This window comes from Tetrao urogallus (genome assembly GCF_951394365.1).
Source record: "Tetrao urogallus genome assembly, chromosome: 5".
Taxonomy (NCBI): Eukaryota; Metazoa; Chordata; class Aves; order Galliformes; family Phasianidae; genus Tetrao; species Tetrao urogallus.
The window spans coordinates 38112470-38139032 of record NC_136818.1 but is presented as its reverse complement, the minus strand read 5'-3'; the positions used below and the strand labels follow the sequence as shown (position 1 = coordinate 38139032).

The window sequence follows — 26563 nt, the reverse complement described above, 5'->3', positions numbered from 1 at the left end:
TCTGGGCGCGATTTCCAGTTGGGAGATCCTGGCACGGCACACACACCTCCCTGCTTCCTCCTTGCGTTGTCTTATGACTCTTCATCTTATGCCTGGCGAGCACGCCGGAGCGGGTCCTGTCTGCTTCAACAGCTGTAATGTTCCATCATTCATCATTCCCTGTCTTTCCCATTATTTGTGTAGGGAATTGAACGTACCGCACTTCTTCTCTTTTGTGTAGTGGTCTGCCATGGATTTGCAGTTGGAGCTGCCCAGCACGTTCAGAAGGCACACATGCATGTTTGTGTGCCTGCCCTGCCGAGAGAGCAGTTGTGAGCACAAACAGCTTGAATTGCAAGGCGTAAAGACTGAATTGGCTGGGAGAAGTTGGAGATGAGGTGTTGGTGGTAATTATGTGTCTAGGCACGAAATTTGAGAATTGATGATAGGAAATAGATATTTTTTTTTTTTTTTTTTTTTTTTTTGGGGGGGGGGGTGGGGTGGGGAAAGTAATCCATCCATGTACATTATTGTCACGTGGTTAGTGTAGGTTAGAAGTTTTGGCTGTTACCAAAACAAAGAGTGATTGTGTGGCCAACACCAAAAGGTCAGGAGCAGCTTTGCAAGAGCACTGAAGAGTGTACTCTACAGGAAGCAACTACCAGTACATCAGATACTAAGTGGAATACATTCCCTAAGACTAACATTTTCATACTTAACCCCATGTCTGTGAACAAATTATGACGTTTGTGTCTTACCAATCATTTACTTTGTCAAAAGACAACCCATTCAATGTTGATCAAAAAGCATAATCATAATTTGAAGTTATTCCATGGAGTTCTAATGAATGTCAAAAGGAATCATTCTCTTTAAGAGTAATTAACTGTAGTGCTTGAATGTATCCAATTTTAATCCATGGGGCTTTACAGCTAATTGTAACTGAAGTTAAGAAGTGTGAAAATCGATCGCTGTTTTTGATAAATTGCAGCTTTTTCAATCCAAGAATGAATTGAAAACTGATTTACAAGTATCATCTGAAACTTGTAGATGCCATTGTCTACCTAGGTGCTGGTGGTTCTTTCACTGAGGTGTAGATTTTTCAGTTAGTATGACATTGAGTGCAGCATGAAAAAGCAATGTTTACTCTATTGCTCTAACTGTTAACAAGAACTATCAAGTGCCTTAAAATTGTCGTTTGAGGTTTGCTATAAACAAGGATGCAAAATGGTTTTTCTTGCAGTTCTTTACTGCTACGTTTATGCAAATTTAAGACCTTTTATGTTTTAGGAAAGAAAAGTTCAGTACTTTTTCTATGACGTATATCTATATTTATTACATCTACATATATGTATGTGGAGTTTGAGAGACTTCTGCAGCAGCTGTTTTAAGGAAAGCATTTTTTGTCTATTTCCTTATTCTAAAAATATTTAAAGGCTTTAAAAAATGCTTGCTATGCAAATGCGTCTTTAGAAAGGTAGTTGCAGAACAGGGTGATGCATTTTTCGGGGTTTGGTTTTGTTTTTAGGAAGCTGTGGCAGTCTAATGCTACATACTAACAGTTCATTGTTGAGAAGTCATTAGATACTGTGAACATTTTCAAAACTAGATGTATTTGTAAGTTTCACAATTAAAATTTAATCTATAATGAGATGTTCATAATATAATCAAAATTAGCTTAAATTAAAACATTTTATTTAATATTACTTATGAAATAGGACTATATGTAGCTTTACTTAAGTCAACTAGTTGTGTGCATAAAACCCAGCAGGAATACCTGGCAAATAATCCGTTGCCAAAATAGCACTGCTGTTTTGCATACTGTATGTGGATTTTTCCATTCGCCTTCTGTGAAGATAAACACAGGAGTCAGCAAAGCTCCTGCATAACAATATTAAAGATTTTTATCAGTGGACAACTGAGGTATTGCTGTACACTGCTGCCATCCTGTGTCACTTAATATATTGCATGTGCTTTTATACAGCATTGTGCATTTGAAACCAGCTTTGGATTTAATGAGGCCTCACTGCATTTATCTTTCAAGAAGGAACCAGTAAGGAACGTTGTCTAAACTTGTGCCCTCCAAGCTGGGGAAAAATATCATAAGATCATAGAAAGGCCTGGGCTGAAAAGGACCACTGTGATCATCTGGTTTGAACCTCCCTGCTATGTGCAGGGCCACCAACCACCAGACCAGGCTGCCCAGAGCCACATCCAGCCTGGCCTTGAATGCCTGCAGGGATGGGGCATCCACAGCCTCCTTGGGCAACCTGTTCCAGTGTGTCACCACCCTCTGGGTGAAAAACTTCCTCCTAATATCTAACCTAAACCTCCCCTCAGTCTCAGTTTAAAACCATTCTGTACAGGAGTGGGTAGGTAAAGTGGAAAGCTTGTTGAAGAAGATACTTTCCTAATGTTAAAATGGCAGGTGACTTAAATTAATGTTTCTGTAATTGCCTCTCTACTACGATCCTGATGCAGACAGATATTTTTTATGTAAGCAAACAAACTGCAGTCTTCTAATGTCAACTGAGACAATTCTAACTAGGAACATGACTACAAATAATATTTTCTCTGTGGTTAGTAAAACAAGACTTCAGTGTTTGCAATACAAGTATCTCAATCTTTCCATTAAAACAGGAAGTTTTTCTTCTGGCAGTTGGATGAGTGGTTTCCAGCACCAGACGAGCAGAGTTTCAGCTTGTCTTTGCGTGATCGTGGACTAAAATACCTCTCATAACTATGCTAAACAACCACTCTGAAATGTTACTTTTAGGTCCTTTCAAATGAGATTTAAAGAAGTCTTTATTCTAGCACAATTTATAAAAGAAAATGACATTTCAAATAGAAATTATTGATGTATATGACATTGGTAATAAAACTGAAATAGTTCTACTGTTCATTGTAGACAGCCCTATTGCCACCAGATCAACATGAAAAGAAAAAAAAATTGTATTTAATTTTACACTCTGTTGTACGATATTACCTGTAACTTAATTTCCCTGTTTTTTCCCCCTTTAGATATTCGAATACCATTAATGTGGAAAGGCTCTGATCACTTCAACAATAAAGAAAGTACGTAAGATCTAATGAACTGCTATGATAATCAATTAGTTAAGCCTGTAAATTGAACACTGGATGGAGAAGTCCATTCTGATCTAAATCTGATTTTTTTGATCTTTCAGTAGATCTGTGTCTTACTGTAGCTTGGTAGCTCTTAACTTGAAGCTGTCGACTGTAGCAAGTTGAGAACATTCAAAGTCATATGGCAGTATGTTTAAAATCTTGTCTTTCCAGAGGTGAGCCTCCAGAGGAAGAGTAAGGATAACACTATTAACTAAATAGCTTCTAACTATAACTAGAAACTTCCAATTAAACATGATATTCTCTCTCTCGTCTACACTCAAGAGAGTAATATTGAAGGCTGTTTCTAGTGGGAAATTTAAATGAAAGTTCTCTATTGCTTTTGAGTGGATTATTGGATAGTCTTCAAGTACATGCATTTTGCTGTGTCATGGAGATTAACCCTAAATCTGTTCCAGCTGTCACCTGGCATTGATTTCAGTTTGATTTTCAATAGGGTCAGAGGGGGTAAGGCTGGCAAAATGGTCTAATCCTATATAGTTCATTCAAAAAGTGATACATTCAAAAAGATGTTGGATCAATTCTCTTTTTGCCTTAAATCAAATTTATTAAACAAAATTACATTTCTACTAACATTTCTGATGCTGTTAGCACAAACTGCCACAGGTTATCTTGCAAAAAAAAATAAAACTGAGCGGAGGTAGGTGTGTGAATGTCGAACCCACGCACTAGCTTTGGAAGTTCAATTGCTGTGAAATCCCATAATGTGAAATTTAGGGTGGGAATAATTTGAGGGCAGTTCCTTAGAGGCTCAAATTTCCATTCCTTCTCTGTTATTTACTGGGGGCATTAAGTATTGTGATGTGTAATATGCTAATAAAGCTTTTCTTTGGCTCTCCCCAGAATCACAGCGCTATGCAGTGTTTTGTTTGTTCAGAATGGGAGCTGAGGTTTTTGATACAGAGGTGGCAATTGTGGATAAAGCAATAACAGATATCTGTTTTGAAAACGTAACCATATTGTGAGTATAACTTATCTGTTGCATGGAGTACAAGTATCCCTGTTTTCTTTTGAAGTGGGTATGATTATGAGTATGATTGGCTGAGGTCCTCTAAATTTTTCTGTGGGCAAAAGGAATCTGTAACATTTCTGTTGATTTCAGTGGTTGGTGGATCCCTCTCTCTGGAAGGTTGTGGGTTTTTTTCATGTACATGATGATCACAGCTGTAGATACATCATTTAACTGTTTCTTTCAGGTTTTTTTTTTGCCATGCTGAACCATTTTTCTTTAAATAAAGAGATCAGCTTGTAATTCAAGGACAAAAGTACACCAGTGCTAAAACCTGGAAGCACTATAAAAATGCACTTCTGTAGGCATGGGTGTTACACCCAGTGTTTTAACCATTACTCTGTAGAGCAGGCTATGGTCTCTTCTGATGTTCCCCAGAGTCACTGTTCTCTTGAAATCAGACATTTGTCTTCCACACCTCATGTTCTGTCATGCTCTTATGAGCATATGCTACAGCTACAACCCTCATAGTTGAAGAACACTAGACAGGAAATTATTCACTTATCTTTAAATATAACCTAGAAAAGAATAGAAAGGTGTTCACATATACTTTTCTGTTGCTCTATAAATTTTTAAGAGTCTTGAGAGACACTTTATTATTTCTGTGAGGGTTGTGTTGGTTGTTTTTTTTATGTGTGTGTGTGTGCTGCTTTATTTTTTATATTAGCAATTTAGATTCAGTCTCCTGAGGAAGACTGACTGGAAATCTAGAACTACTGAAAACTTTAAATCAAGATCTTAAAAAGTGAGTAGTTGAGAGAGCGTGGATCTGTAAATCAAACTTTCTTAACACTTGCTCAAGTTTAGAGTAAGGGCAAGAATTTAAATCTGCTTCTTGAAAGATACATCTGTTCTTGGAGAATTTACCATTACAATTTTCTGTAAAATAATGCAGCAGAAGCACTCAAAATTCCCTTGTGTGCCCACAGATAAAGAATAAATTCTTTAAAAGCCTTTGGGATAATTTCCTTATGAATATGTAGTGAGGGATTTGTACCAGGAAGATGAGGTTAGGCTTCTAGTTTGATGACTCAGCTCAAGAACGTTGAGAGCTGGTAGAACTGAAAAGAGACAACAGGGAGTGGGCAGAAGAACGCAGCAGCAGATAGACAGATACTGTGAATATCAAATTTGTTGCTTGTGATGAGGTAGGATTTAGTTTTCTGCTAATACAAAGGGGGCGGGTGCGACAGTTCGATCTGATTTGGGATCACAGGCATGATAGGTTTTCAGTCGTGTTATTTCTGCATAACAGTAGAGGGCAGATTGAAGTGTGCTTATATGCCTTGCCTGTGTATTTCCATCACATGAGCGGTGTGGGTTTTTTCTCCAGTTTTTAACCTAAACGTTGAATTTCCTGTTTGCAATTGTTTATGGTTTAATTATAACATCCATCTTGTGACTTCAACGCTAAATTACCACTGTGTACTCTAGCCTTTAACTCCATTTTAATGTATGTCTTTCCCTGAATCTGATGTAATTCCTTCCCTTGATTAGCAATACATGTTATTTAATAAATATATTGTAGCAACAGCATTCCTTGGCTAGGTGCTCAATTCACTAACAACTGCTGTGAAACTTTCTCCCCACCCCCTTCAGTGATGAAGCAGGACCAGATTTCCAGGTGAAGGTTGAAGTGTATAGTTGCTGTACAGAGGAGTCTTTATATGTAGCAAACACCCCTAAGAAACTAGTAAAGAAGCTTAAAACATCCCTCAGCAAAGCTACAGGGAAGAAACTCAAAGCTACGCTGGAAGAAGACGGCACTGACTCCATTTTGCTCTCTGACCCAGTCATCCAGTAAGATACACAGATGGGTATTCTGGTTTTACTGTACTTTTTCATAGAAATAGCCCAAAGACATTGTCAATATTTGGAAAGGTACCAAGAACGCGATTATTTATGTATTAACCAGGTGGAAAAGAATTTACATTTTAAATAGGAAATGAGAAAGTAGGTGTGAATTCCAGCTATGTAGCTCAGCCTGGGGCCCAGTTCTGATCTTTAAACACATGAGTAGACTATCTTTCTTCTACACAGCTGGTAAATCCACTGTTATTTGCAACTCAGGAGTACTTCAGTTTGATCTCTGGAGAAAATCAAGCTTGTGTGATGTCTGTGGCCCTCCATCTCGCCCTCCTCTTCCCCTATCCCGTTCACTCCATGTATCAATTTTGCACCCAGGCAGTTTTGCTTTTCAGAATGGTAGACATTTCTAAAAGGTGCAGGTTCTGTGAAGTAACAAATGTGTGTGGGCAGGGGAAGCCCCTCGTACAGCACTTCCCCTAGTGAAGCTGATGGGGCTGTTGCGCTGTGTTGTGTACACGGGGGCTGTTCTGTTTTCTGGCTTTTCAGCAAGTCTCTGGGCTGGTTGGGGCATTTTACAATTACTTGCTGCTTAACAGGAGTTTCCTTAATTGACTTCAGCACAGAACATTTTGAAATGACTTACGATTTTCCATTTTCATAGAAATAAATGCTTTTCTCAGTAATTCACCTGTGTTTCCTTTTAAAAATGATCTTAAGTCTTTCATGTATTTTTAATGAAGTGAACTGCCTACTAATATTTCCCAACTACTTTAATTTCATTGTGACTTAAGCAGCCCAAGTACCTAAATTGTAACTACTGCAAAATTGACTTTTTTAATGTTTATTTTTTTAAGAAAGTAAATATTACTTAAATTACTTCAAATATTGCTTTTTTTTTTTTTTTTTTTTTTTTTTCTGATGGCTCAGTAGCAGAGAATCCACGTATAATTTTTGCCACATTTTGAGGAAAAGTCTTAGTCTTGTTTTGTACATCTGTTTGCCCGGATTATAAAAGGAAAGGTTAATTCATAGTTTATCTATGTTGAGCTAATATTGCTATACGCTAATATTAGTGTTCTGATGAAAAACAGACATCCAAGATGTCTTAGCCACAGAGCAAGGCAGTTTTACTGCTAACATTACAGTACCTTCCACCTCATGACACTGTTTCTCAATATGCATCATGTCAGGTAGATATGCTTCCCTCAAGCTCTGGCTGGCTGATGACATGCTGCCATAAGGTGCAGTTGGCTTCAGATACAACCACAGGCTTATTTGTTGGCCGTGCTCACTTGAATACAGATCGTCTGTCTTTTAAGGAAAAAGAATCAGTAGGCAGTCCTCACTATTGCCCCCTCCCTCATTTGGGTTTTGCTTTAGGTTTCTCAACTGTAATTTTTTGTATTTTACTTTCTCCCATCTTGAAAGTAATTTTTTTTTTTTTCCCTACCATAAGTCATCATCTCACTGTGGCTGTTAATTTCTTACCAAAATTGAATTACTAGTGATGTGTTTACTATAATGGCTTTGCTGGGTGATTAAAAAAGATTATTGGGAACAAATGTCTTACTACAGGCTGAAAATAAGTTGTCTTTTTTTTTTTTTTTTTTTTTTTTTTAAATATAGCCTCCCCTTGAGATTTATATTATTAAGACCATGGTAATGTAGCCCTTAGAGGTGAGCAGATTGCATCTTTCAAGTTCTCAAAGAATTATACGGGTCCAGTCTGTGAAATTAAACCACAACAATAAAAAGGGAACTTGCTGTATTTTATGAACACTTTTGCTCTGTAGATTTCATCTGTATCAGCTGTTTCCTCTCAGAGCACACGTGGGATGAAGTTGTCCCTTTTCCAGAAATTCTGTGATCCTCCCGTGCCAAATTTCTTAGCTTAGAAGTTAGAAGGCTCCCTGTCAGCCTCGTAACTTCTCATAAAAGCTTGATGACAAACTGTTTTAGATGGTTGCTTTATTTGTTCATATCAGCTATACTGATACTCTGTCTGCTCTTAATTATCTTTTTTCATTTTTTATGCAGTCTTTTGCCTACTTCATTTTTTTTGTTATTATTATTATTGCATTTGTCATAGGAGAAGGACATTCAGTGCAGGTATGGTACTGATTTCCAGAAGTTGCACTTTGGTGACGTGCATGTTCTGTGAGCTGGCAGTACTGGCCTATGTGGGGACTTGCTGCTGGGGCCTCTGCTGAGCTGGAGATCTGGCTTCTGTATGCTATGTTTGGAAATTCACATTGATATTTTGCTAGAAGTACGTATTCTAATGTAATGGCCTCGCTTTTATTGCTGGGTTCTTTTTAGGACCTGATGATTATTTTTGTTTTTACCTTTTGTTATATAAGATGCAACTGGAAGCTACGCATATTGGCTGTTTTGACTTGCACAACCTCCACTCTCTGTCTGGATGAGTGGAATAAGATAGGATTTCTAACATTAATATTCAGGAACAGCTTCTGGAATCTGAGCTGTATGAATCCAATATGCATTGATAGGAGGGGTGAGATAGTTACATTCCCCCCAGTGTCTGCACTCCAACGTCAGTGCTCCTGCCACTCGATGGGCGACAGGTCGAACTGTGAGCCTTCCCCACGCTGTAAGAGATGCAGTGGGCAGATTGTTCTTTGTTATTCAGACAAGCTGCCATGTAAGGCAGTCAGCTAATTCTGTCACATGTACGGGCAAAACATACTCAGTAATCCTGATCAGCTTGTTAAATATAAAATATAGATGCAGATAACTTTTCTAAATTATATTGAAGTTGGCTAAAAGGGATGACTGTTCTGTTTTAGAAAGAAAGTATTACTGGGAAGCATATTTTAAAAGTGAAGTAGCTGTTTTCTTGGCAAGGTTGTTGTGGTAATTAGTCATGCTTTAGAAAAATAACTAAATCAGCACAGAAGTTTTATCCGTGAGAAGAAACTGAACTACTTTGTACCATTTAAATAGAGTGGTAATGCTTAACTGAGTAGCAAAACATAATCAGCGGGGAATCTTTTGTTAGGGAATGGTCTACAGGGAATATATACAAATGTTGATGAGTTTTTGTTCGCATTCCCCTCTGAATGTTTTATGGAAGTGGTTCTTTGCCCAAAGTGCTATATCATATTTGCTTTTCTATTTATTGCTTTGAATTAGATGTGTAACAGACCTCCCTGCTAATCTTCTGTCTCCTCTCTTTCATTAGGGTCAGAGCTGGATAGCATCTGATTTTAAAACTGTGTGCCCTCTGCTATTAGAAAAATTAACACTGGAAAGTATTAGTATTTATTTTCTAGTGATGTCAGTTCAGTAGTGTCTTAACATCCTCTATACCACTAAGATATCTTATGCTATACAGAAGGTTTTTAAAGGATTTTATGCTCAATTCTGTTAGAGAAAGCAATTAGTGATTCTAAGTGGTTTGTTTTCGTGTAAACTTTTTTTACACTGCCATTAGCCAGGTGGAATTCTTACTGCATTGCTAGACTGTAAATCTGTTACTTTGTATTAAGAGTATTTGGGGAAAAAGGTTAAACATGTACCACATTTATACTAGTTTATTCCAAGAGCTGCATTCCACATGCACTGTGCTGAATTGCAAATGTGATTTTTTTTTTTCCCAGCTTTTTTTCCCCCCTAGGCAAAATCTAAACCAAAGATACAACGCTGTGATACCTGTAAGCACAATAAGTGAAAGAGTCTTTTGTGTCGCAAAACTGGCTGTAGGATTTCTACAGATTTCTTCTGCTATACGCAAAGAAACTATTGGATACTATTCTGTATAAGTGTGTGCATAACCACTTTTATGAAGTCTACAGCCAAAGCAAAAGAGCAGAGCAGCCTGGAAAAGCAGTATAGATTTTAATTGTGGAACTTGTGTTTTCAGAGCAAGTTCATCACCTGTTTTTCTGTTGCCTATAGGATACATTTTTGCACTCATTTCTGAGTTAGGCCTAGGGTCAAAAGCTGCAAACCTATCAGAAGTTCCTTGGTGTCTGAGTAGAGAAGAGAGATGCTGTTAGTGTCCTTGGGCTGCAGGAGGCTTGGAAAGCACAGGCCTTGTGTCTGGGGTTGCCAGTGCAGATAGGCAGCTGGAGGCTCTGCGCTGATGGGGCTCTGTGGCGTTGGCATGGAAGTCACGGGGTGGGAGGAACCGGAGGTGCTGTGCGGGGCAGAGGCAGGAGGTGAGGATGTGGCCATCAGCTGAGCATGCTGGGGAGCAGTTCTGTGGGAAGGGGCTGGGGGTGGCAGCCTGTGGCCACGGACAGCTGCTGCCTTGCATCTCGGCATGTCCCTGTAAGCAGATGTGTCATCTCGGGCATCCATAGGCTCCCTCTAGTTACTGTCTATACAATACAAAGCAGAAATGACTTAAAACGCGCCTTTTTTTTTTTCCACATTTAGTGGAGCAAAGTACAGTTTGCTAGCATATACCACTTTGGGGCTGGAGAGTGCCAAGGACAGTTTCAGGACCCACAACCTTACCATTACAGGAAATGGTAAGTACATATGGTAGCAATTTAAGGAAATAAAAACCCAGTAATATTTTGCATTTCTCTTGTAAGCTAAAGAGTTTAAAGAGATTATTTTTCTTGATACTTAATATAGAACAACTTAAACAAAATATTTAACTGTTCTAAAACAAGCATCTATACACAGCTGAGTAAACTATAAGTTGAGTACAATTTCAAATCCAGAGGAAAATTTAATTCATTTGGGAGTTTCTTCTGTTATTTGCATCTTGATCTGAAGTGAGATGTACCCATGTATACAAACTATTTCCCCCTTTCTCACAACTAAGGGAGGGTATTGGAGCAAAGAACAGCTTTTTCCTCTGTAGTCGAGACAAAAGTGTATTTAAAAAAAAGCAACTTAATTTGAGCAGGACACAGGACAAAAACGTGCGCTTGCGATTTGCCTTGATAGCTGTATTTCAGCTGTGGGACACACAGGTTGCTGGTAGTAGTCAACCAGGATGCCAGCTTGGTGATTATGCTGCAACTGAAGGCGATATTTCAAGAAACTGAAGTACAGTTCTTTGTACTTCATCCATGTTTCCAAAACTATCGACCTTCCTGCAATCCACCCTTCAGTCCTCCTCGTTAAATTAAGATGTGCAACTTTGTATTTCACTCACTTCTGGTAACTTCATTTTTTTACATGGGTAAACTTGACCTGAAAAGAAAATTTGATTATTTACGCTTCATTATTCTGAATAAGCACAGACGGAGCATTTGTTTCTCAACAGGTTAGAATAATTCTGTGTATCTTTGATGCTAATTTCTACTTCACATTCTTGTTTTCTTTCATTCATTTGCATAACTCACTCTGGTGAGGAATTACATACCTGGATATTTTGTTTCATTACAAGCATTTCTAAACCATGACTAAAGACAGAGTAATGTCAATGGAAAGTTGCATTACCTGCTTCTAATTACAGAAGAGCATGTTTTTTACATGGCGAAGCTGAGCAGTTTTTTGCTAATTCCTTGGAATCATGAACGCTTTTCTAGTTGCATGACAAGACAGCTACAAATTCTGTCTTAAAAACCAATCTGAAGCAAAATGCTTACATGTAAGAAGTCATGTGCCGTGATGGGAAGGGCTTAGGAATCCTACTTAGATGAGGTACCAAAGTGATTATCTTCCAAAGTGGTGTAGAGGTGTTTTTGTTGGTGGTTTTTTTTTTTTTTTTTTTTTTTTTTGTAAGAATAACTTGTTCTTGCAGAACAGTACTTGTTCTTATTCAAATCCTTTTAGAACTTCTGATAATTTGTAATAAAAAACTTACTGAAGACTAAGAATCAGTTTTACTTTAATCCTACAGGATGAGATCTCTTTTCTTACATGTAAAGAATGCTTACTCATATTCATGATCTGAAAGTAAAGATGAGCATTAAAAGCTAAACTGTATTTATGGGAAGTATTCAGAACTCTGCCTTTTTTTTTTTCTAAAAACCTTCAAAACCTTTCTTTCTTTCTTATTTTTTCTTTTTTCTCCTGTCTGGTCTTTTCCCCCAGAGGAATCTTCTTTTTGGCTCCCCCTGTATGGAAACATGTGCTGCCGTTTAGTTGCTCAGCCTTCCTGCATGGCTAGAGATATGATGACAGGATTTCTGAATCAACAGGTAAAAAAAGGTCTTGCTTGTGTTTCGATGCTCTTCTGGTAGCAGTCACCAACAGTCCACGGTTAAAACATTTCTGATTTTCCCAGAGTGGTTCCTTTTTCCCTGTTCTGCCTAGAGCGAGGGAGGACATCTCATAGTTACTGTTTACAAACAGCATCGCCAGTGGCTAAGAATCAATAAATCAATGTTTTGTTGGTGCGCTTATCAATAAAACTATTTGGGCTGCTAGATACAGGTTGAGTTGTTTCAGAATCTGTTTAGCCTGGCACTTAATAGCAGCAGTCCTAACGGTCTCTTGGCTTTTACCCTCATACGTGTCACTCACTGTCTTAGCATGGTGAACTGAGCAGGGAGCAGCAGTTAAACTCATCCCTCCAAAAGCAATTACTGTGAGCTCACTTTACTTCTCTGTTCTGATTCATTGCACAACTAGGCAAACAAGAAGGTGTGAGCAGAGGGCTGAAGGCCACCAGGCAGGAGTGCCACATTGTAGGCTCTGGTCGCATAATGAAATTAAAATGTATTTATGAATGCTGTTCAGAAAATTATTTTGAGAACATCTTTGAATGTACCACACGCTTCCAATGTTAAATACTCTTTTTATTTCTTCTGTTGTTTAATTAACGTAGCAAATAAAGGTGGGCTTTGTCCTTATTGTAGACACACTGTTCTACGCTTTCTTCTGTGTGAAACGGCAGATTCTGTGTTGGGTCATAAGACAGTGAATCTGGGAAAACTGCAAAATGCCAAAAGACGTTTAGAAGTATTGGTAACATTTCAAAAAACACTGATTCTGAAGTGCTCTGCAACAGAAGGTCCTTCTTTTAGGAAAGAATTGATTCAGTGTGGAGAAGTTTTGATCACGCGGGCTGATTGGTGTATACCTCACAGTGTGCTATTAATTTGTAGTTTGTGTCTGGCAATTTCTGACTACTTCTTCCCTTTAGCAAATGATAGGAAATCTAACCAGCTGGAGGAGGCTGTATTGCGTACTGAGAGGTGGAAAGCTCTCTTGCTATCACTCACCAGAAGAAATTGAGGCTAAAGTGGAGCCAGCCCTGAGAATTTTGATCAATAAGGTAAAAATGATAATGTGTAGCTTTTTCTGCTTGCTTGTGTTTTGGTGTTTGTTTTTGTTCTTAATTATTATTCCGAGGGAGGTTATTTTTGTTTTAAGATGCATACATTTGGGCTCTAAGCTGCTTGTATGCAAAAAGCTCTGTAGGTAGTGTGTCAGTGGGAAATGCTGCAGCAAAATTTCCAGTCACTGAAATTTCTTTGCAAGGGTGTTACATTTCTTAGCAGCAGATGTAAGTTTCTTCTGTTGCACTAAACTGGTTAACATACAGGTAAAAAGGATGTTGTTTTCTTTAGGAAAAATGTGACTTGTTATATGACTGTTCCGTTCCCTGCAGTCCTTCAGCAACATTCTGGGAGGCTTTTGTCCTCAGCAAGGTGAAATTTTAACAAAGGCTTTTTGTTTTATTTTATTCTGCCCCAGTCTTAATTAGAGGGAGGATTGGAAAATTGCTCAAAATATTTTAGTGTCTTAAAATAAGCTGCTTTTCTTAATACTGGTTTTGTACAGGGCACATAACTTTGGAAGTTCTGTTCTCTATAATGGTATTACTTCTGTTTTTCATAGTCTAATAGGCAAAGTCTGGATTTAAACCTTAACATCGAAATTCTTCTACTTGACTAAAGATGCATTAAGTATTTAATTTTAAACAACTATTTATGTGTTCACTTTATGGATGTTATTGGAAGGACCTTCTAGAATGAAGAGCATTGGAGTGAACAGGTGCTTTTAAAAGCTGTTTCTGTGCAGTCATCAAGAGTTAGTGTCACATAAGGATGAGCAGAGGAATTTAATGTTGTTTGCAGTTGGCCTAGCTGGGTTCATCTTTCCTAAGCAGAAACATTTGGAAACTGTGTTAAGCATGGGTTGGTCTGGATTCTGGTGTTGCACTTCTGTGGCTGCTTGATGCCAGCACTGGCTCGAAAAGAAGCATTCCCCCCAGCCAGTCGCTTCCTCTGGCCGCTGTGTGCTTCATGCTAGGCAGGCAGTAGGGCAGCTGACTGATAAGCTGGACGAGGGAACTGCAGTGAGTTAAAATTAGCTTATCTTGGGGGGAGGAGGAGGACGGCTGGCTTCAACCATGCTTCTCCTTAACAAAGTCTTTTATCTAGATCCCTACATGATCACATGAGTGCTCGTATGGTACAAGGAAGGAGCTAGGGCGAGACCGGTGCTGTATAGGGCCATAAAGTAACAAAGAACTGCTTCTGACAACAGCACTATCAGCTCTTGTTGGCTTTAAAGTTTCTCAAAAATATGATTCATTTTCACCTTGAGTAATTCTTCTTGTATATAAACAAAACATTTAAGCTAGAGATAACAAGGTAACCTGCTTTCGTGCACTAACATTTCACGTGCTAAGATATAAATTGATACCTTAGTTAAAAACACACTTCTCCCAGTGTCTTGTATTCTATCAAAGCCATTTTTTTTCTTCCAGTTTACTTATTTACTTGTAAAAAAATGTTTTGACATGATACATACTTAAACAATTTTAGTTGTACACCTCTTCAATCACTTCTAATTGTGTCAACTGAACTTCAATGAAACTGTATTTTCCAGTTGTTCACAATATCTGTGGGGAAATGGTCAGGTTCAGTGAAACACGGAGTGACCACATCCGTATTTGAAAATGTGAAGGAAGTATTTTTGAAAATGTCTGTCAGAATCTCTGTCTGTTCTTTCCTTAGGGGTTGCTGTTTTGGTCTGTATCCTTACTTTGCTTCTCCTTTTCAAATAACCATATTCTCCTAAGGGGTTTTACTTCTCCGAGTTACCAACACACTTAGAATCCAAAATCCAGCTTTTAATGGGAATCTGCCTGTATGTTGGCAGTTTACCTTTACAGGTAACGTACACAATGTACATAAATCATGTGTATTACACCATTTTGCCAAAGTACCAAGCTGTTGGAAAATACGACCATGAATCCTTCTTTAATTCAAATTAAAGCCAGAAAGAAAACAAAGCAATTTAAAACACATTTGAATACTTTACTATTTAAAGAGTTTCTCTTGAAAATAATATAACGGCTGTGGATTTTCTGATTCGTTTGTTGTGAAACTTGTGACATAAATGAAAATGAGCTAATCATATGGGCTTACTGCTACGTGTTGTTACTGAAACAGCAATTTCAAAATCAAAGTTGAGATTGAAAATTAACTCTAGATGTTCTAACTAAAATCTCTTCTGGTTGCATCCGGTATTGTTGCTTGTAATGTGAAGCTGATCCTCTCCATGTCATTGAAAGAGACTTTCTGGAAAGTAATGAAGTCATATGGATTTATGAGGAACTCTGGAAAATAATCATACTGATAGTCTTATTTCCCTTTCCTTTGAATTGAGACTTGAAGAAGCTATTAAGACCACCAGAGTCATTACTTTAACTTCAAATGCCTTCACTGCTACCACTGTTGAACAATAATAGTTCTGCAGTTCCTATTATGCAAGTGTTACTATTATTGTTCCAGCTAAGTGTGATTATAACATATTATATTGCACAACTAAGTAGAGAAATTGTATTTTCTCGAGCAAAGAAAATTAGCTGGAATCCAACTTGAACAAGGAATATTCCTAATGGACCAATTCCTAATATTTTCTTTCTGTTTCTTTGTTTGCTTTGCTTTGAAGTGAATGATAAAGGCTTTGCCTACACCTGGTAATCGGTGTGTGTGCCAGCACTTCACACTTACTGCTCAGTATCCTGAATACATACATACCCTATTGTATCCTCTTCTGAGTTATAGAGCTTTCTCTGTGCATTGCATGTGGGAAGCTTCAGGAATTCTGGGACATGGCTTCTGGTTAACACAGAACATAGCTGACATGATTTCCTTCCTGGCGAATTTTGCCAGCATGATCTTTGGCCTGGTGCCATGCGGCGCAGCAGGCGCAGAGCTATCGCTGTGCTGGTACTCGCTGTGGTGGCAAGCAGGATGAGGAACAAATGTCTGCAGCCTTTGGTTGCTAAGTTCTTGCTGGAACATGTTTTGGGCTCTAGGTCAGGTAGAGAAATTCACTGGCAAATGTAGCGATGGCTCTGGCAGCATAACTTCACAGGGGATCTTGCAGTATTTTTGGGAAACTGGGAAGTTTATCTTGGGACTGGAACAGAGGGTATCAAGTTCATGGCAATGTGAACGCTTAGGGAACACGCAATGCAAGCAATACTCACTACCTCTGTCAGGCAACTCCAGCACTGGTGAAGCAAGAGCAAACCTGAAAATCAGGGCTCTGTGTAGTGTACTTATGTCCCACTGGCTGGTTTAGGTGAGCCTTCACAGGTGAAAATTTATAGGGAAATCAAAAATTAGTTAAATGTCTCCAGATATCTGGCATCTTCTGTCGCGTTGCTCAACTTGCTTCTGCCATTGCTTGAAAAAGATGGTGGGTACAGGTAGGGAAAGCAGACACAGTGCCTGGATAGAACATGTGGACCTTGTAACACACATGCTCAAATTGAGTCACTAGGAAGCTATGCTTTATAGCTCCCCGGTGCACCTCAGAGTGCTGGTTGGTCATACAATAACATCACCTCCTTATCCTGCCTTTAAGTTGCTGCACTGAATTGAAGACAGCCATGATGACGCAGTGATCCTAACGTTACTCTTCCATATTATGCTTATCATCCTGCAAGCGCATGAATGTTATGGTGATACAAGCTCACAGAACAATGGAGATGAAAGGAGGAAATGTAGCTAACATGGTAGATTCAGACTTGCACTAACATTTTAGAAAGCCATAGTTTTACATTCATCAAACATTCCTGTTTGCCTTAAAACAAATTACAGCAGGAGCCAACAATTGTATTTTGTTTCCAATGTTGTTTTTATTTCTTGCCTTGTTTCTTGGTACTAAAATCACAAAGGAAGACTGTTATACGCAATTTGGTTTGTTTCATCTTAGAACAGATACACAGAACTGAATTTCTGACTTCTCAATATTTTTCTCAAGAACTGCAATTTGTATTGATGTCTTAAAATGATCTTTACAAACTCTGCTCCTCAGTGCTTCAGAACTGGCTCAGCAGTAAGGGGCTGCCTCAGCAACAAAACGCTTCTTCTCTCTTTTTTAGTTTTTGTTTAACTCTGCTTGGTAGATGAGCTTTCCAGATGAGCTCATCAGGCAAAACCTTTTTTGATTTGAAGGAGAAAGATATTGTACAATCAGTGAACATACAAATGATTAGTACATAAGCTACCTTACCCAGGCAATTATAGGCCAGTCAGCCTCACCTCTGTCCCTGGAAAGGTGATGGAACAGCTTGTGCTGGATGTCATCTCCAGCCAACTGGAAGAAGAGGAGGTTATCAGGAGTAGTCAGCACGGGTTCACAAGGGGGAGGTCGTGCTTGACCAACCTGGTAGCCTTCTATGATGTTGTCTCTGGCTGGGTGGATGGGGGGAGAGCAGTGGATGTAGTCTACCTTGATTTCAGCAAGGCGTTTGATACTGTCCCCCACGACATCCTTATAACAAAGCTGAGGAAGTGTGGGATAGATGAGTGGACAGTGAGGTGGGTTGAGAACTGGCTGACTGGCAGAGCACAGAGGGTCGTTGGTGGTGGTGCAGAGTCCGGTTGGAGGCCTGTAACCAGCGGTGTTCCTCAGGGGTCTGTGCTGGGTCCGGTCTTGTTCAACATCTTCATCGATGACCTTGATGAGGGGATAATGGCCACCCTCAGCAAGTTTGATGATGATACGAAGTTGGGAGGATTGGCTGACACGCCTGAAGGCTGTGCTGCCATTCAGCAAGACCTGGATAGGCTGGAGAGCTGGGCAGAAAAAAACCGGATGAGGTTTAACAAAAGCAAGTGTAGAGTCTTGCATCTGGGGAGGAATAATTCCATGCACCAGTACAGGTTGGGGGATGACCTGCTGGAGGGGAGCTCTGCGGAAAGGGACCTGGGTGTCCTGGTGGATGACAGGTTGGCCATGAGCCAGCAGTGTGCCCTTGTAGCCAAAAAGGCCAATGGCTTACTGGGGTGCATTAAAAAGAGCGTGTCCAGCAGGTCGAGGGAGGTGATCCTCCCCATCTACTCTGCCCTGGTGAGGCCTCATCTGGAGTACTGCGTCCAGTTCTGGGCTCCCCAGTACAAAAAAGACAGGGATCTCCTGGAAAGAGTCCAGCGGAGGGCCACGAAGATGGTGAAGGGCCTGGAGCATCTCTCCTATGAGGAAAGGCTGAGTGAACTGGGTCTGTTCACCCTTGGGAAGAGAAGACTGAGAGGGGACCTGATCCAGGTCTATAAATATCTAAGGTGTGGGGGGCAGAATGGCGAGGCCAGACTGTTTTCAGTGGTGAGTGGAGACAGGACAAGGGGAAACGGCCGGAAACTGCAGCATAGGAAGTTCCGCACAAACATGCGCAAGAACTTCTTTACAGTGAGGTGACGGAGCACTGGAACAGGCTGCCCAGGGAGGTGGTGGAGTCTCCTTCTCTGGAGATGTTCAAGACCTGCCTGGATGCCTACCTGTGCGACCTGCTGTAGGGAACCTGCTTTGGCAGGGGGGTTGGACTCGATGATCTCTGGAGGTCCCTTCCAACCCCTACAATTCTGTGATTCTGTGATTCTGTGAAATGTTATGGGACGTACCAGAGAGCTTGGCTACACAGTTATCACAACAAAGCAGAAAAGACTGGATGCTCACCCATACCCTGGGCTCACTTATGAAACTTCAGCGGAGTGGATCTCCAGAAGAGATCCTTCCCCACTGGCAGTCAGCTCTTAAATGGGTCTAGGAGAGGTGCAGCCAGGCTCCACCCCTTCCAGCAGCACAGGTGAATTGCCTTCACTGTGCTCCTGTGGCTGAGTCATGGCTTGCCTCAGGTGATCAATCAGAGGTTCAGGCCGTGACTCAGCAGTTCCCATACAGATGTGTAAGTAAAGACTCATATTTACCTTATGCTAAAAGAAAAAAGTCATTTTCCTTATCTTCAAAGAAGATTAATCTTTTGCACATAGTCAGGATGTACAACTGCCCTTAGCCTCTCCGAAGCTTCTGAGTTTCCTCTGGGCTCAGCTCAGTTTTTCTTACTCCAACTGGCTGGTTGTTCTGGGCTTTACAGGAGTGGTAATGGAATTGGTTCCGTTGTCTGTGACATCGAGGAATGCGGAGCAGTGCTATGTATAACGTGATACTTTAAGGCAGTTTACTTTTTTATTTTTAAGAAGAAGTGGGCTTGTGGTGTCATTTACCCAAGCTTGGCATATTCATCAGCCCATTACTGTAATGGCATCTCGTATCACTCTTTAAATATTCAAACATCAGGTATAGATTGTTGCTTGAGGATTTATCTCCTTTGAATAATAACGCAGTTATGGGATAAAACCTGGAGCAAACATCATTAAATAAACTTGTGTGTATGGTATGCTTGAAGTTCTTACCTGTCAAATGTTAATCTATTTGATTTAATTTTTTGCTGGTATCTATGGTTACCTGAGTTAATGGGACATAGAGCACTTATGGATGAATTACTTCATCTCCTATTTTTAGACAGAAGAATTTAAATGAGCATATCCATCAGATATGCTACAAGCAGCTGTTATGATTTCAAACAGTTACTGAAGTAATGCATTGAAAATCTGGGGAATGTTCTTGAGAATAACTTTTGTTTTCTGACGATCAGAACTAGACCTATCCCCATGGGTTCTCACGTGTAAACTAAATTTCTGTTGGTTTCTATTTGACATCTGCAGTGCAAGTCTGACATCTGGTTGAACGCTGCTGTAGTAGTGAAAGTGGCTGATCTGTCCCCACTGTATTTTAAGGTGTGTCCTGAATCTACTTGGACATCAGATTTGCTGCCCACCCAGCTGCTGAACACAGTGCTGGTTTTAGCTGTCAGCTTCCTTCCAAATGCACAGCGCTCCCCAAGCCAGGGGACACCCTTGCATGGCACAAGGCCTCTGCATGCTGTCAGTGCGTGTTAGGCAGCTCCCTTTCCTTCCAGGCTCCAGCACTGGCCAGTAAGGTGCTGCCTGGTTCCTTGGTGCAGGAACTCATCACCCCATCGAGATTTGGGCCGAGGCTGGGCTGCTCTCCTGGATGTGCTAGTGTTGTAACAGGTCTTTGCTTGCTTGGCCAGGCGGAAGTGTATATGCAGAGATGTTGCGGGCGTTCTGCTTCTGTTTTTGTAAACAAAGTGGTGTTAATTACTCATTTGTTCACCGTGTTGTTGCAAACAGCAGTGTTGACTAGTTATTTTCTGGAAAAAACTTCTGTTGTGTTTTGTGAGACTTCTAAAATTTTTCAGTGTCTTACACATGAAACCTATGGGTTTTTTTTTTTCACTCAATGACAAGTGCTACTTTTTATGGTAGTAAAGGCATAACAAAGAAACCAGATGCAGTTTTATTTTTGTAGTACGTAGTCTGGCTGATAAAATCAGTTGAACTATGTCCCTGAACAGAGGGAATAACCTTGGCTGTAACAGCACTGCTGCATATTTCTGATATTAGTTGAACGTTTGAAGTAACGATTCATTAGTTCTGAATGATTTATGCTGTATTTGTCATTGTTTTTAATTATTTATATTGCCCTAAATAAGACAAAACTAAATTCTGAAATTACAAATGTTTGGTATTACAGCAAAACTTTTTTTCATGTTGGAAATGGTTTTAAGTTGAGAGAGGGAAGATCTAGGTTGGATGTAAGGGGAAATTCTTTACAGAGAGAGTGGTGAGGTGCTGGAACAGGCTGCCCAGAGAGGTTGTGGATGCCCCGTCCTTAGAGGTGTTCAAGGCCAGGCTGGATGGGGCCCTGGGCAGCCTGGTGTAGCATTAAGTGGGGAGGTTGGTGGCCCTGCATGTGGCAGGGGGGTTGGAGGTTCATGATCCTGGAGGTCCCTTCCAACCTTGGCCATTTTGTGAAACTTGTTCAGTGGAACTGTATGAATAGCTTAAAATGATAGAGGCCTTTCCCAACCTTAATGATTCTAAGATCGAGTCCAACCATGAGCCCATCTCCACCACGTCCCCAAGTGCCACCTCCACAAGTTTCTTGAACACCTTCAGGGCTGGTGAGCCCACTGCCTCTCTGGGCAGCCTGTGCCAATACTGCATCACTCTTTCTGAGAAGATACTTTTCCTCATATCCAACATGAACCTCCCCTGGTGCAACTTATGGCCATCCTGAACTTTCTTAGCACTCTTGACAACTTCTACAAATGCTCCTTTAAATGGAGACATGATGAGTATCTGAATAAATTTCCTTTTGCAGTTGCCTTTGCCCTGAATGTCCTGAGTCACTGAAATTCAAGTAAAATACATACATTCAATAAGAATAAAAAATTGCAAGATGTGTAGTAGGAGACCTAACTGTGAAAAAATGATTGTCCAGATGAAGATTTTGGAGAAAAAGAGGTGCTTGCTATTGTTCTAGGTTTTTCACCCAACAACTGTGAAAAGTGATGCATGAGAACAGCTGGTGAAAGTACTGGGAGGGGAATCACAGAATGTACATTCTGTAATTACAATAATTCTGTTCCATTCTTTTTTTTCATATATTGTATCATTTAAATTGTTGTGTGAGAAAATACTTTTATAAGCAATTCCTGACCTTAGTTCTTTTCCCTTTTTTTTTTAATTGGAGATTAATCTGAATTAGGTAAGAAGGCCAAATTATACTCCTATTACGTTGTCACTGGCCATAGTCTTGTAGGTGTTGAGCTGAGGCAATAACTCATTACCACAGTTTGTCATTTTTAGGAAACTAGAATTCAATCTGTGGATAAAGACTCCAAAAGAAGAACCAATAGCTTTTCTATTATCAACCCCCTGCCTGGAGAGGCTGCGACTCAATTTTTTGCTACTGACAGTAGGGAAGAGCTTCAGAAGTGGATGGAGGCTTTCTGGCAGCACTTCTATGATCTGAGTAAGTAAGCAAGCAGTGCTAGCATTGCGCCCTTCCTGAAGGATGTTATGTAACATCAAAGGAATCTTTGAACAATTTCAATCACAATTGCCTCATAATCCTTTGTTTGCAACGATGGAAAGAAAAATGTTCTTTGGAATAGTATTAGGTGGTGGTCATAGCTATTGGGAGACAAATATCCGCACGTTCAGTCTGGCTTTTTGCAGGAAACAAGAAATAACTGTGTCCACAAATCCAAAGTAACTTGACCTCTTTTAGCAGCATTCTAGATGATTTTTAAAGGACTAATAAATTCTCACTATCTCTTCCTCCACTTAGCTGAGTGGGGCTCCTTCTGCCTGCACACCCTTATCAGGTTTGTTGGTTTTGTGAGATTCTGCAAGACTGAAACCTTTGGGCCTGGAAGCCTTAATGGGAAGTAGTGAAGATGCAGGATCCATCTGGGGCCTTGGCAAGGATTCAGATTCAGCCAGTCCTTGCGAGTAGAAACATGTATATTCCTTACCCAGCAGTATTATGTATTAATTAAGTTGCAGTTTGCTGTGTTAAGGATTGATTTTGCTGGCAATTCTCAGGTTTTGGTATGGTACCCCTTACCACAAGGGAATTTGCTCACCTACCCACAGTCCCATCCATTCATGCAAACACACACTGCCTACTGGAAACTGGTGACAGCTGTAACGTGATGCAAGTGAGGTAAATTGATACCCTGAATTTTTTATTTTCCATGTTAAAATGTTTGCCAGTAAGCTGTCTTAATGACCTTGGTAACCTCTGTAACAAAGCTGTTCTTACAGCAAGAAACGAGTTTCTTCTCGTGTAAGACAGCAAAATGGCTTTCAGGTAGCATACCATGGTTCTTGTTTAACACCATGTATTAACTATAGAAACTATAGACTAATTTGTCTTCATCTTTTTCCTCTGCCTTAGTAGTTTGACTCATAGGTTTACTAGGAGCAGAGAACAGCTGACAGTTATTATGCTGTCACTGACAAAATACAGTTGAATCCTGATAATCACTTTCACCAGGGCAGAAAACAGAACCAGCTCAATTGATGAAATGCCAGTGTTTAATCAGAGGCCACACCGAACAAATCAGTGAACAGAGGTTTTCTTATGTGGGTGTTGTAGTTTGTAGTTCTACTCCTTTTTCTCTGAGCTACAAGAAGAGGTTTTATCAATTACAGAAAACACCAAGGAAAAACTAGGGCATCTTCTTTAAATTAGCTGTGGAGTGGGGTAAAAGAACTACTACTTATTCATTATAGATAGAATACCCATAGATTTTTTTAAAGACATTTTCCTTAGGTACAGAAAAAATGGGTCACTTACCATTTAAATGCCTTTTTTTTTTTTTTTTTTTTTTTTTCTTCAGTGGTTCTAAAAAATCTCTTAAAACTAATGTGCTTGGAAAACTTGGAATGATTGGTATGAACAAAGTAATTTTACTGTGCCTTGTTTTCCTTAAGGTCAAAATCTATTAATAGTAAAAGAGATTTCCTTGTCTGCTGGCAGATAAAAGGCAAGTTACCCTTTATGAAAGACAAAACTGTTCCTTTACTATAGTGGTTGTGTAACACCCAGCTTGCAGTATGTTGATAAGTTATGATTTTTTTTTCTGGTGAATTTATACTGGGTTGGGGGTTTGGAGGCAAATTATGATATTTAATCATTATGGTATAACAGTACTGTTGGGATGCTTCAATTAAAGGTGGTAGCTCATAACTTCTGTGCTAAAAGTCGTAATTAATTAATTAAAAGTTGAAAATACTGAAAATGCATCCTGAGCATTCCTGCTAAGTAAAAGTAGATGCTTACTGTTTGGTATTGCTTTGGAGATGGGTTGTGTTAGGAAACTAATGACTTCAGTTTTTTCAGGCTGAAGTGCTGAAGTTCCAATCACTGTTCTCTTTTCTCTCTCAGGCCAGTGGAAGCACTGTTGTGAAGAACTTATGAAAATTGAGATTATGTCACCACGGAAACCACCTTTGTTCTTGACTAAAGAAGCGACCTCTGTCTACCATGATATGAGTGAGTGGGATTTGTCTTTTCAAGTTGCAGGGTAACAGAAACAACATTGTCTGCATTGAGATGGCTTCTGGTGTTGATGTTGAAACGCTGAGTTTTTCAAGGGCAATTGAGACAATGAAAGAGCAACATAATTGCATACCAAGGAGTTCATGTTAAATCTGAATTTGTAATTGCACCATTTTATTTATTTATTTATTTATTTAACCTTGAACCAGAAAATCTGTGATCTGAACTGTAAATAGGGAGACCTGAACACGAGAAACAAAGCCACCACTGGAAATAAATGCTCACTGTGGGAGTAGTATAAAGCACAAGGAATGTAAAGGCAAAACAGTCTCATCTAAAAAATTAAAATTATTTAAAAATTAAAAAATGAAATAAAAATTAATTTGCTCTTCTTAACACTACTTTAAGGCTTACCTAACTTAACTTACCTACTATTTTTTCTTAATAATGTTGAAAAATATGCTCAGAAAATACCTGGATTGTATGTAAGACTTAGTTTTGCAGAGCAAAATAGTTTGCAACAGGATTATTTTAATAGTTTCATTACCGAAATAATATTTACCGACTAGAAAAAGTAGGTCACTGTTTTAATGGATCTAATGCAGTAATGGCTGAAAAACACTGTGCGGCTATAAATGCCTGACTGCTTGCTGCTTGAGATTGGAATTGTGAAGATGCTCAAAATGCTGTGTGGGTCATCGAGCTCCTGTGCATCAGAGCAGCCAGCAGTCACAATACTACCTCAGCTGTGAACACAGAGCGGGAAGGCAGTAAATCAACTATACAGAAGTTCTATGAAGGTAATGCTGTAGTATAATTCTGCTGATACTCAAATATATCAGTGTGGAGCAGAACAACTCTGCTTCATTCTTAATATACCAGTGTTTTTCTGCTTATTGACAGTATTCATAGGTAAAATCCTGTGTTTAAAATTGTGTTTAAAATCCTTAACGTGCGACCTGAAATAGAAAAGATATTGCTTCTGTTTTAAAGGCTAGCATTATTGTGGTCTACCTAGAAAATTCAATATGAGAGATCAGAAATGGGGCAAGAGTCTTAGAGCACATAAAGAAAAATGGTATATGTAAAGACGTTCAATTTTCTGCAGGCTGGAGGCACAGGAATATTTAGTCATACATTTTTCCATGCACCTTGTGTAAAATGAAAATTTCAAAGTGCTGTACAGCAAAATATATCTATTATGAAGATTGTGTCTCTGTGTGTGGTGTATATATATGTATGTATGTCTATATATATTTGTAATTTTTTTTCAGCTTTTGCTTGGAAAGAAGGATCAATTCCTACACTGTTCTCTCAACACCAGCTGTCATGAAAACAGTTCTCTCCTGTCCCCCAGCTTTCTCTTATGAAAGCATATGTAATCTTTTCCATTTCTTCCATTAATACGCTTAATAGCAGCCCAGGTTTCATGAGACATGGTTAATACAGTTTTGTATTCTGAACAGTAATAAAATAGAGAGGAGTAAAGTCATGGGTAGCATTTTAATCTGAGTTAATTGCTGTCCCTTAAAATTACAGGCATTGATTCTCCAGTGAAACATGAGGGCTTAGCTGATATCACACAAAGAAAAATTGAAGAGAGTGATGGTGAGTTCCTGCTTTGCCAGCAAAAAGAGCCTGCGTCTTCCTTATGGGCTTCACTCTTTGATGGATCTCACGAGATGGTTGTTCAGAAAAATATGCATACTGCAAGTCCTAATGATGGCAGAGGGAAGAAAAGAAGAGCTCCACCTCCACCCTCTGATAAACCAGCGTACAATGCAAAAGCACGTGGGAACGCAGAGGAATGGGACAAGGAGAACTGGGAGAGGCCTGATGGCACATCTTGCAGTTCTTCAGATTCAGTGTTATCTACGGAAACACAACAATTGCAGGTACCCGCTGCTGCTCCTCGCAGAATCTGTCCTTGTAGGAAAAACAGTTTGGCTGACCATAGGAATCCCATGTCTTTGGTTACTAAAACAGAGTCTGAAACCAAACCGGTACCAACCCCTAGACAGAAATGCATCACAGAAGTGCTAGACCCTAGGTCACGGTTACAGCCACAGACTTAATTACTGGCTTAGAAAATTCCCTGGAATTTTAAGTTCTTCAGCCTTATACTGCAACTTCTGAGTGAAAATTGGTATTGGCATATAGTTTCTAAATACTGAGGCTAAAGCCTTGTTGCTTGGTTGCTTTGTTGTTTTGTTTCTCTGTTTTTGGTCTTTTATCTAGAACACTACTACTAGCTGCATTATTCATTTACTTGTTATTGCTAACATCTGAATAATTACACAAATAATGGGGAAGGGTTTATCTCTATCTCAAATAATGATGCTATTTTTGAAACAGTGTTTCAGTACTTTTCCCCTGAAAAACTGTCAGTATTCAGGGTATCTCGGTGTCTGTGCTGCAGGGCTTTTATTGTGGGCATTTCCCAGTCCCTCTGCTTATCCCGTCTGCAGCTCCTTAAACTGATGCAACAGGGAATTTCAGATATTCAACACC

General features: G+C 39.5%; 1 protein-coding gene across 1 annotated transcript in view; it reads left to right on the top strand.

Annotated features, from left to right (window-relative positions):
• RTKN2 (rhotekin 2) overlaps positions 1–26127 on the top strand; it is a gene marked incomplete at both ends in the record, with an annotated part of 33969 nt that extends 7842 nt beyond the window's left edge. The window contains 9 exons of the mRNA XM_079535221.1: positions 2998–3051; positions 3964–4081; positions 5729–5929; positions 10340–10434; positions 11957–12063; positions 13011–13142; positions 21850–22015; positions 23939–24046; positions 25592–26127. Of these exons, the coding sequence (XP_079391347.1) occupies positions 2998–3051; positions 3964–4081; positions 5729–5929; positions 10340–10434; positions 11957–12063; positions 13011–13142; positions 21850–22015; positions 23939–24046; positions 25592–26127 (1517 nt within the window). The remainder of the gene's footprint in view (positions 1–2997; positions 3052–3963; positions 4082–5728; positions 5930–10339; positions 10435–11956; positions 12064–13010; positions 13143–21849; positions 22016–23938; positions 24047–25591) is intronic.
• Positions 26128–26563: the final 436 nt, after the last annotated feature.